This window comes from Lolium perenne, chromosome 5 (genome assembly GCF_019359855.2).
Source record: "Lolium perenne isolate Kyuss_39 chromosome 5, Kyuss_2.0, whole genome shotgun sequence".
NCBI lineage: Eukaryota > Viridiplantae > Streptophyta > Magnoliopsida > Poales > Poaceae > Lolium > Lolium perenne.
Window position 1 is genome coordinate 229,049,884 of NC_067248.2, and position 12,217 is coordinate 229,062,100.

The 12,217-nt window shown below is 48.4% G+C and overlaps 1 protein-coding gene across 1 annotated transcript; it reads left to right on the top strand.

The window, feature by feature from the left end:
* Positions 1–10,491: 10,491 nt before the first annotated feature.
* On the top strand, positions 10,492–11,829 carry LOC127302174 (uncharacterized). The gene is made up of 2 exons (XM_051332576.2): positions 10,492–10,884; positions 10,967–11,829. The coding sequence occupies exons 1-2, from the start codon at positions 10,717–10,719 to the stop codon at positions 11,543–11,545; spliced, it is 747 nt and encodes a 248-aa protein (XP_051188536.1). The 5' UTR covers positions 10,492–10,716; the 3' UTR covers positions 11,546–11,829.
* Positions 11,830–12,217: the final 388 nt, after the last annotated feature.

A 12,217-nucleotide genomic window follows, 5' to 3' on the forward strand; every position in this document is an offset into this window, starting at 1 on the left:
TGGCTCAACCCGCGACAAAGACCCCTTTTGTCGCGGGGTGAGCCACCACCCGCGACAAAAGACCCCCCCAGTATATAACCTCCGCGCGTCGTGGGCCAAGCCAGAACCCGCGACGACCAGGAGGCCAAACCCTAATTGCGCGCCGCCAGGCTGCCGGATTGCGCCGCCGCCGCCGCCGACGCCCTCAGCCGCCGTTCGCGCGCTCCTCCGCCGACGCTCCATCGCCGCCGACGCCGCGCGCTCCTCCGCCGACGCTCCATCGCCGCGTGGCTCCTCTGCCGCCTCGACTGCAGCGCCGCCGCCAATCGCCTCGGCCGGCCGCCGCCTCGCCGCCGCCGCTTAGACGCGCCGCCGCCATGCACTCCCTCGCTGTGCAGAAGCGCGCCGGCACCCCCGCTGCCTCTGCCGAGCTGGAGCTCGGTTTTTTTTTGTTTTTTTGTATATTTTTTTTGTATAGTTTTTTTGTATAGTTAATTAGTTTATGTTAGTAATTAGTATGGTTAGTATAGTTTAATTAGTATATTTAGTATAGTTAGTATAGTTTTAGTTAGTATAGTTTTAGTTAGTATAGTTTTTAGGTTTAGTTAGTATAGTTTTAGGTTTAGTTAGTATAGTTATAGTTTTAATTTTTTAGTTTTTATTTCATTTGTTTTATGTAATTAGTAGTTAGTTTAATAGTTAGTTAGTTAGTATATGTATTTAGTTTAGTTTTTTAGTATATGTATTTAGTTAGTTATTTAGTGTATTTAGTTATAGTTAGTTTAAAATTAATCGCCCTCGACTCCCTCTCGCGAACACCCCCGACGCCGACACCGGCCCTCTCCTCTCCCTCTCGCGCAATCGCCCTCGTCCCGTGCTCCCTCTCCCTCTCGCGATCACTCGACGCTGCAACTCCCCTCTCTCTCCCTCTCCTCTACCTCTCGCAAACATCCCCGACGCCGACACCGGCCCTCTCCTCTCCCTCTCGCGCAATCGCCCTCGTCCCGTGCTCCCTCTCCCTCTCGCGATCACTCGACGCCGCAACTCCCCTCTCTCTCCCTCTCCTCTACCTCTCGCGAACATCCAAGCCTCTCGCAAACACGCGTCGCCGACACCCTCTCCCTCTCGCAAACAAGCGTCGCCGACACCCTCTCCCTCTCGCAAACACGCTTCGCCGACACCCTCTCCCTCTCGCAAACACGTGTCGCCGATTAGGGTTAGGGTTTGGTTTGTGTTTGATTAGGGTTAGGGTTTGGTTTGTGTTTGATTAGGGTTAGGGTTAGAACATGTACTTATCGATTTAATTCTTTTGCAGAAACAATGGATCCATTCGAACGGGACTTGGAACAGGAAGACATGTTCGCGGACATAATCCGCGATGGTACAGAAGCCGACCGAGAAGACCGCGACTCCGGTGATGGAGAAGCCCGCGGCTCCGGTGATGGAGAAGCCGACGGCTCCGGTCATGGAGAAGCCGACGGCTCCGGTGACGGAGAAGCCGACGGCTCCGGTGACGGAGAAGCCGACGGCTCCGGTCATGACGAGGTATTAATGGAATTCTATATGTACATATGTATTGAGGCATTAGTATAGAGGCATTAATGCAATTCTATATGTATTCTCTTAGGCCTCCGAAGATAAGATAGAGAAACGAGGCCCGGCAAAGAAGTTGACCAAAAAAGACCACTTCACAATTGAAGCTATATCACCAGAAGGCCAACCGGTGGTACCCGCGAATGTCGGAGTGACATTTAAAAATCAGTGCGGAGTTATGGTTAGAGATCGTATCCCGATCACTGTCAGAGAATGGAACAAGACCAAGAATGTGTCCGAAAATCAGGTTGCCGATAGGTACAAAGACACACTTTTCAGCGACCTCATGGCACATTTCACTTTGACAGATTTGGGATCGGAGTCTGAGAATGCTAAGCAGCGGGCATTAGTGAAGAAATGGGCTCTTAAGAAGATGGGGGAACTTTCCCGGCGTATAAGAACCGGTTATGGAAAAATTATAAGAAAGACAAGAAGCCTCCATTATTCGAGAACTACCTAGCGAAGCAGGAGCATAACTGGGAAGAATTTGTGAGGTACAAAGAATCAGAGGAGGCTGTGAACCTGTCAACGAAAAACAAGAAGAATGCAAGCAAAAAGAAATATTACCATCATACGGGGCGAGGGGGCTACGGAGTAGCCATGCCTAAGTGGGATGCACAAGAGGCTGAGATGGAGCTGAAAGGGATCACTCCAGAACCCACGCGAGAAGGATGGGACACTAGGGCTCAAAATTGGTTCCTCGCGCATGGCTGTGAGTATGACATGAAGACAGGGAACATTGTTGAAAGTGACACCAGGGTTAGGGTACCCAGGCAAAAATGGATTGAAGTGACGACAAATATAAAGGCGGGAAAACTAAGACAGATATAAAGGCGGGAAAACTAAGACTCGACCACGACATCGGTAGTCCATCTCCATCTCCAGCGCCGCCGCCTCCGCCCACTAAGACTCGGAATGCACCCAGCCGGAAGCGTTTCAAGAGTCCTGTCCGCAAGATGTCGCCCCTCCCAAAAGTACCAAAGGTTCCTCCCCCCGTCCTTACGATCGTACTGAGGAGGAAAATGATGCCATTGTTAAGAAATACAATTATGATTTTTTTCATAAGCCAAAACCTCCAGCGCCAGAGCCATACACAGAGAAGCAAATAGAATATGCTACTAGTTTTCTGAACACACCATCGCAGTATGAGTTACACGAGAAGAAGGATGACTATACACGCACTCTTGCGAAGGTAATTGACCAAAAGAAGGATGAAAAGGCTAAGGAGAAGGACATTGCTGGCACGAGCAAATCATCAGCTAGAAGTGCAGCTGAGAAAAAGTCAAGTTCAACAAGTGCACCCCTCAAGGCCAAGCAAACGACAAAAGGCAAAAAGAGAAAGGAAGTTCCCCTCCTCGGTGCTTGATGCCTACTTTCCCCCTCCTTTCCTGTAGACAGTGTTGGGCCTCCAAGAGCAGAGGTTTGTAGAACAGCAGCAAGTTTTCCCTTAAGTGAATACCCAAGGTTTATCGAACTCAGGGAGGAAGAGGTCAAAGATATCCCTCTCATGCAACCCTGCAACCACAAAGCAAGAAGTCTCTTGTGTCCCCAACACACCTAATAGGTGCACTAGTTCGGCGAAGAGATAGTGAAATACAGGTGGTATGAATATATAGGAGCAGTAGCAACGGTGCCAGCAAATAGCTTGCTGGCGTGTAGTTGATGGTGGTGGTATTGCAGCAGTAGTAACACAGTAAAACAGTAAACAAGCAGTAGTAACTCAGCAGTATTTAGGAACAAGGCCTAGGGATTACACTTTCACTAGTGGACACTCTCAACATTGATCACATAACAGAATAGATAAATGCATACTCTACACTTTTGTTGGATGATGAACGCATTGCGTAGGATTACACGAACCCTCAATGCCGGAGTTAACAAGCTCCACAATTAATGTTCATATTTTAGTAACCTTAAAGTGTAAGATAGATCAACATAACCAAATAGATCACATCAATACCATCATAATGATAATTAACTCCACAATCCATAAGAGATCACGATCATAGCCTACGACAAGAACCACACGGTGCACACACTAGTCACCTTTACACACGTGCAGGAGGAATAGAACTACTTTAATAACATCACTAGAGTAGCACATAGATGAATTGTGATACAAAACTCATATGAATCTCAATCATGTAAAGCAGCTCATGAGATCATTGTATTGAAGTACATGGAGAGAGATTAACCACATAGCTACCGGTACAGCCCCGAGCCTCGATGGAGAACTACTCCCTCCTCATGGGAGCAGCAGCGGTGATGAAGATGGCGGTGGAGATGGCAGCGGTGTCGATGGAGAAGCCTTCCGGGGGCACTTCCCCGCTCCGGCAGCGTGCCGGAACAGAGACTCCTGTCCCCCAGATCTTGGCGTCGCGATGGCAGCGGCTCTGGAAGGTTTCTGTGGTTTTCGTCGAACGCCTCAGGGTTTTCGATCCAGGGGCTTTATATAGGCGAAGAGGCGGCGCAGGAGGGCTGACAGGGGGGCCAGACTATAGGGCGGCGCGGCCCCCCCTCTGGCCGCGCGGCCCCCCCTCTGGCCGCGCCAGCCTATAGTTTGGTGGGCCTGTGGCCCCCCTCTGACCTCTCTGGTGTGTTCTGGATGCTTCCGGGGATTCTAAGATCTTTGGCGTTGATTTCGTCCGATTCCGAGAATATTTCGTTACTAGGATTTCTGAAACCAAAAACAGCAGAAAACAGGAACTGGCACTTCGGCATCTTGTTAATAGGTTAGTTCCAGAAAATGCACGAATATGACATAAAGTGTGCATAAAACATGTAGATAACATCAATAATGTGGCATGGAACATAAGAAATTATCGATACGTCGGAGACGTATCAGTGCTCAGCCCAAACAATCGATCCCAGCACTCAAAGTGCTTAATGTGCCCAAGGTGTACCAGGAACATGGTGGTATCGATATGGAAGAAGCTGCAAGGCTAGCGGATGCTTGTTCAGTTACCGTGGAGGAATTGCTACTTGCAGCAGATGCTGCACTACCCATTGCTGATATAGCTCCTAAATTTGTCTACGGGGCCGACTTGGTCAGCAGAGAGCAGCTGCATAAACTGCCAACACATATGCGGAATTTGCATCAGTGGTACCTTGATGCATGCAAGGAGAACATAATGTACATCGTGGCGAGTATACCATGGGAATATTACTACCGAAAGGAGGAGATCCATATTGAGATGAATGAACTCTGGCAGTTATTCAATCTAGATGCCCTCGACAAATCTCTCATGAGTTGCTATTGCTTGTAAGTTGTTAACTACATATAAGTTCATTTTCATTCAGTTCATGTTCGTTTTCATTGCATATATATACTCATTATATCTTATGTGTTCTCTTATGCAGACTGAAGATCAGTGAATGCAAAAGTAATAATATTATCAATGTTGGGTTTATTGACCTAGATAAAATACATGTTGAAACGGTGAAGCATAAACGCGAAGAAACGGGGGGAAACCTACTAAGGTTTTTGGGGGAGCAATATTTCTGTGATTCAATATTGTTTCCTTACAACTACGAGTGAGAGTCTTAATGATCTTTTATGCACATTCAATTTTTCTTACTCGATGTTAAGTGTAATTCCTGACGTATATGCATAACATGTGCAGCTTCCACTGGATTCTACTAGACATTCAACCTGATAAGGGAATAGTTGAAGTAAGAGACCCACTGAGTAGAGGCGTGGACGGGTTCCAGGACTTGCAGAAGTTGCTCCAAGTGTAATTTCCTTCATCGCCGCGCTTTATCTTTCGTGAGATATCAATTAATTATCCACTCATTCAATCATTCTTTTGCCTGGCAGGGCTTGGCAAGCTTTGAAGAATCATCATAAGGAGATTACCTTTGCAAAGAAGCTAACATTTACTCCTGTACCGTGCCCCCAGCAGCCACAAGGGACGAATCTATGTGGATACTACGTTTGCGAGTCCATTCGCATGTTAACCACTGAGAAGCAGAACAAAAATAAATTCAACGTAAGCAATAACATTCACAACTTTATTTATTATCATCAATATTTCGTTATCAAGACTGATATAGTCATACTCATCTCATTTTCGTATATAGGTCGACTTCATGCGGGACAGACTCCAACCAAAGGAACACACACTAGGAATCGCGGAGGAACTGGCGGGACTTTTGGTTAGAGAAGTAATAAACAACAAAGGCTTATTTAGTCCAAATAGATGCTCTACCTCCAAATAGACGGTCGTTAGTACCGCTTGTCGATCGTGAGCTCCATGTATATATGTAGGGAATCTACGAATATGTGTAAGGGGAATCGATTTTTGCTTCCAATATTTGTTTGATCGATCTATATATATATATATATAATGAATGAACGTGTACAACTTCTAGTAGCGTACAAATATATGCAACTTTTATTTTCGAACGAAAAAAATGAAATAACAGGCGGTCGGTGGCGGGGGGGAGGGGTGCTGCACCCCTCAAACCCTAAAGCAGCAGCGTTGTGCGCGCGCCACGTAGAGGGCCTTTTGTCGCGGGTGGTAATATCGCCCGCGACAAAAGGGCCTGTCCCCTGCGCGCCCCAAGCCTGCCACGTGGTGGACCTTATGTCGCGGGTCGTAAGCGACCCGGGACAAAAGGTGGACCCTTTTGTCGCGCCTCTCTTGTCGCGGCTGGCCGCCCGCGACAAAAGGCGCTTACCACCCGGATCAAATGCCCTGTTTTCCACTAGTGAATCATGCCTGATCCGCGGCATCACCCATTCTTCCACGTGATTGGCTTCTTTTTTTGGCCCTTCGCCGCGTCAACGCGTAGCTCATGGGCCTAGACCTGCCACGCATGCATGTAGGGGACGTCACATCGAAGCAATTTTCAGTTAAAACATTGATCGCGCTCCTAGACCTGCTCGATACCCCCTTTTCCATGCATTCCCCATGCAGCGCAATTTTCTCCCCTTTTATTTCGTTTTTTCTTCGCTTTGGAGCTACAATAACTAGCGAGTAAGTGTATGAACAATGGTTGATATGACTGTTTTATCTTAATTTCGCCACGTAATCTAGACATAACAAGAGAACACCATGTGCAATGGATTATTTTTAGTCTTATCTCTAGTAATAAGACATCCCTAAATATGTGGTGAGAGAGTCTCACCACATATTTAGGGATGTCTTATTACTAGAGATAAGACTAAAAATAATCCATTGCACATGGTGTTCTATTGTTATGTCTAGATTACATGGCGGAATTAAGATAAAACAGTCATATCAACCACATGTACGGGTGGTTTTTTTACAAAATCACATTTACGGACTGACCCGTGGTGTGAAGTTAAGCATGTTACGTCCCTAAAACCATGGAAAGGAAAATGCACGTAATTGATTTTTTCCCAAAAAGAGGGAAGATGCACGTCATTAAGGTACACTCGTCGGTCCGCCGTGTCGACGCAGAGGACGGAAGGCCCGCCGTGCAATGCACGCACGCATGCAGGAGACGTCGCGTCGGAGCTATTTTTCAGTCAAAGCATTGATTGTGCGCAGCGCAGAGCACGGGTCTGCCATCGCCTAGCACACGTTACCATTACTTCATAGGCTTTCCCACGTAGCTTCATCGACCGGCGGCATCTCCCCCAATCAATTCACTACGCCTCAATTTCTTCCCCCCGGGTGAATAAATATTGCGCCTCAACTTCCTCTTCTTCTCCATCTTCCAAAAGCCCCAGACCCGCAACCATGTTGTACCACCCACCTTTAGCAGCAACTCCGACGAGGGCAGCGACGAGGGCAACCACCCGAACAACCTCCATTGGTGGGAGCGGGAGCCGGAGAAGAATCGCGCCCGACACGGGCAATGCGGGCGAGGCGGGCTACACTTCGACTCCGACTCCCCCAAGGATTCGGACGACGTGTTCGTCCACAACCCCGACCCCAACGGCATCTTCATCCCCCACTCCGAGAAGTACTGGGAGCGGCAGGAGCGGATGGAGGCTCGTGAAGAAGCTCGTGACATGCGGCGGGCGGCGTTGAGGGAGAAGCGTGCCGCGGCGCAGCGGCGAGCGAACAGGGAGGCTCGCATCGCAGCACGGCTCCGGGAGGAGGGTGAGGCTGCATTCAACGCGGCCCAGAGGGCGACGAGGGCGAAGGACTGGAAGGCAGCAGGGTGGAACCCACCGGCGAGGCAGTAGGACAGCCTCCCGGCGACTTGGATGGCCGACAGATTGACGCCAACTAGGCTAGGGTTTGGGATGGGGCCAGCCCCCTAGTATTTATATATTTTTAATGTTTTTTATCTATGTGTAAAAAGACTACTATGTACATGTCCGTGTCGTGACATGACACTAAATATCGTAATGCTACTATTATGAGTGTTTTAATGTGTATTTTTAATCTAGTTTTAATGTTTTTATCTATTTCCTTCTAGTATCCATTTTATTTGGCCAAAAAATGTGGTAAATCAATTGTGTATTAAAATGCTCAGTCTAAAGGGAGCATGCACTACCATCCAATAAAAACACTTATAAAAATTCTCAGTACTATTACAAATTGAAATTCAAATTTGAACCACTATTAAAAACACTTATAAGTTTCGTATTGGGCCTGGAAAAGCACTATTAGGCCTGGCCTTTCCTAGAACGTGTTGTTGTTTTTTTTTTCATTTAACTGAACTTTGCAAACCCTGCACACACCGCGCGACCTGAACAACATGGTACTTTTGCCAAATTGTTGTTGCATTTTATTGAATGCAAAGATAGTGTGCATAAGATCCATCTCAGAACTATTACAAAGCATGGAAATTGTTAAGCGAACACTGATTGCTTTGTCGAACGGCTAATGATCAAGAGATAAACAAAGCTGAGAGAAATTACACAAAAATAAAATAGCCCGGCCATCAAATTATCCTATTTTTTCAAATTCACAAGTTTCACTAGCTGCTTGTTGATCTTCTTCAACTCCTTCAACCCATCTCTTCCGCAATCCCTTCCGATTTCCCCACCGTAGCAGCAGATCCTAATTGCTCCACCGCCGACGGCAAATTGAACCCCAGGGTTGCGCCCTCCATCTCAATCCTCCTGATGTACTCATCAAGCCACTCAAAATATGTGCATTTCGCCATATCCTGTAAAATGAAAAAAAATTAACCCTAATTCCTAAATCGGATGAAAACGCAAAATTTAGGAAAATAAAAAAAATTGGTAGAAGGGAAACTCAGATCCCACCTTCCCTGGCTCTGCTTTAATCTCTTATTTCACAAACTCACGCCCGGCGTTGCCATTCTTGTCACTCATGGTGACCAGCCTCTTCAGGGGCGTCGTCCGTGGGCAATCAGGGCAGCTGCTCAATGGCACTGGGCCGTAGCGTGGCCATTTGAGCTGGGAGGCGGAAGAGGAGCTCGACATCGTTTATTGGCGTTGCCGTTCGTCGTCGTTGGAGAAGAAGGGGGGAAGAGAGGATGCAGAGGAGGATGCAACGGTCGGGGATTGCTCCACCGCGGGGGCGTGGTGGCTCTGTTTTGAACCAGCTGAGAGCTATGGGTCCCATGCAGTGAGGTGGATAAGCTATGGGTCCCGCGGTGAGGTGGACAAGAGGTAGGTCCCACGCTCGGAGGTGTCCTGTGCTGATGTGGATAAGTTGTAAGTCCCGCTCAGCCCATGTAATTTGAGTTGATAAACTGTCTACCGCTGTTTGAGAAGTGTCGCATGCTAGCTATTTGCGTCGTCAGGAACATCGTATGCGGGCTATTTCTACGAACTACGTTGTTTTCTTTCCAATAACTAGAAAAGACGTCGCATAGGAGCTATTCACCCGCTATTTTAGGGCTGGCCGGTGTTAATTGACTGTGCTAGCTAGCTAAGCGTGACCTTAATTACAGGAAACGGAACGAGCTATAGGAGGAGAGGTGAACCGTGTTAATGACGTGTACTGTCAGTTACCGTCTGTCGCCGGAGCCGGAGCCGGTGGTTGTTGGCCACCGCTGCTGCTGTGCTAGCCCTAGGTAGACGTACATACGCCAGCGACGTACATAGCCTCAGCCCTCAGGCCCAGGCGCCCAGCGCAGTTGAAGCAACGTCCTGCACGTCAGATGCCCAACTAGACGCAATTTTTTTTTTTTTTGGTTCGGGGTCGATTATGACCAAGCAGTACTGTGGCCGATCTTATCAACACAAAACTTCGAGTAAAAAATGACGATATTTGAGTTGTATTTTCTGGGTAGGATATATGTATGCGTGCTTATAGAGATGAATGTATGCGCATATTTGTGAACCCCTAAGATGTACTGTGTTTCACGAAAAAAAATTATATTTTCGACTTTCTTTTAGTGCATGTACTATTGCCAATTGACGGTATAAACGTTTAACAATGCCAAACAGAAATAAAACCAGTTTTTGGAGATTGGGACGGGTATAAACGTTTAACAATAGAAGTTTGATTGACATGCAACAAAACCAAAATTTACTCACATCAAATAATTCTCGAGATAGGGGCGGTCTCACGTAAATTTGATCTATAATATATTTTACTACTAATTTATTTATTAGACTTTTTGGTCTTGGTGTTTTCGGGTTAGGGTTTTCGATCATCGGTTTATCTGCCCACCCCTACCGCTGCATGCACTGCAAAGCTCTCTCCATCGACATGTCGTCATGTTTGATCTCTGTTCCCTTTCGTAACGATACGCCTCACTTTTTATCATGTGGAAAATCAAACAACAATCGGCTCCAACGAACGAAGAGCGACGTCGTCGCGACCGATCGATCACATTCTATACTGCGTACCCTGCAGCTTTGGGTCGTGACTCACGAAGGAGGTCGATCGATCGGTGTCGCCGGTCGTGTGTGTGTCTGCCTTTAGTCCCCCTCTTTCAGCTCAAAGAAAGATGGTGCCCCTTGTGTATGATGCCACTGAACCTTCCCTTCCCCTATATAACGACGCACCCATCCAACGACAGCTAGATATAGCAAGCTCCACACGGTTCATCGATCACCGGAACAAGCTAGCGACAATCAACGTTTCCGGCGGGCGGCCCCCATAATTCAGGCTCATTCAGGCAAGCTTGGAGTGAGGTAGCCGTCCGTTGATCGACAAGTGCGCGTGCTATTACTTCACGGGCATATAGACACACCAGGCCGAATAGCTTGCTTGTTCGTCCGTCCCCACAGCTCGCGCGACCATGGTGTGGAGGCAGAGCTTCCTGGACCTGATCCTCATCCCGCTCAGCCTGCTCCTCCCCATGCTCTACCACGCCTGGCTCTACCGCGCCGTCCGCCGGCACCCACTCTCCACCGCCTTTGGAGTCTACTCTGCCAGCCGCCGCGTCTGGATCTCCGGCATGATGAAGGTACGCACCACCATCCCTCTTCTTGCCTCCAGCACTGTACTCCAACCGAGCGGCACCGCACTGAAACTCTGAACCTCGCCAGGACAACGACGACAAGAAGGGCGTGCTGGTGGTGCAGTCCCTCCGGAACGTGATCATGGGGTCCACGCTCATGGCCACCACGGCGGTGCTCTTCTGCACGGGCATCGCCGCCGTGCTCAGCAGCACCTACACCATCAAGAAGCCCCTCAGCGACGCCGTCTTTGGCGCGCACGGCGAGTACATGATGGCGCTCAAGTACGTGGCGCTGCTGATGCTCTTCCTCTTCGCCTTCCTCTGCCACTCGCTCACCATCTGCTTCCTCAACCAAGCAAGCTTCCTCATCAACACCTCTGCCCTTTCCGGAGACCTCGTGACCGGCGAGTTCATTGGCGAGATCCTCGAGCGCGGGTTCACGCTCAACTTCGTCGGCAACAGGCTCTTCTACGCCGGGGTGCCCCTCCTGCTATGGATCTTCGGCCCGCTGCTGGCCTTCCTGTCGTCCCTCGTCATGATCCCGATACTGTACAACCTCGACGTCGTCAACGTTTCCGGCGGCGGAAAAGGGTCCTCGTCGGAGCACAGCAGCGGCTGCGTCAACGCCAAGGCCGACACGAACGGCAACGGATGCATGCATGTCTGATCAACGATCCACCCAAGCAACAAAGCAAGTGCGGCTCGATTGGTGGAGGAGGAAAAAGATGTTTTGATCAGTTATTATTTGATCCTCGCGTGCGCGCGTCCGTTTGCTTTACAGGATTATTATCATCTTACTTAATGTGTATGCACGATGAAACTGATGATACAGTAGACTGCCACATTGGTGTACTTCAGGGTTCCCTTGTCAGCGAACGAGTGGGTTCTTTCTTGTCAGTTTGTACTAGGAACTAATGCATGACATGGAACCCATATGCGTCTTCGATCGTAGCGCTGCCCCCTTTTTTTTTCTCAGGTGTTCGGTTTTGGTTTACGGTTGAGTTGACAGTATGTGCCTGCCGATGACACTACAGGGCGGGTGTATTTGTAGGCATATTCCTAGCTGGCTTTTATGTGTGTCCATGTCTGTCCCGCTTATTTCGACACTTCTCGAACCGTGAAGCAGCGTATCTGCATATGTGATACGCGACTCCAGTTTTGTTCTACAAAATTATGGATTTGTTGTAAACACTGTGTAGGATTTGTGTGGCCACGATATTTCTGTTTAGCACGGCACGCCTCTATGTGGTTGCATTCCTAGTGCAAGCTAGGGGTAGAAATGGACCGTATGCTATTGGACAGTAGACCGCATGGTTTTTCGATTGGACAGTGCCCGTCC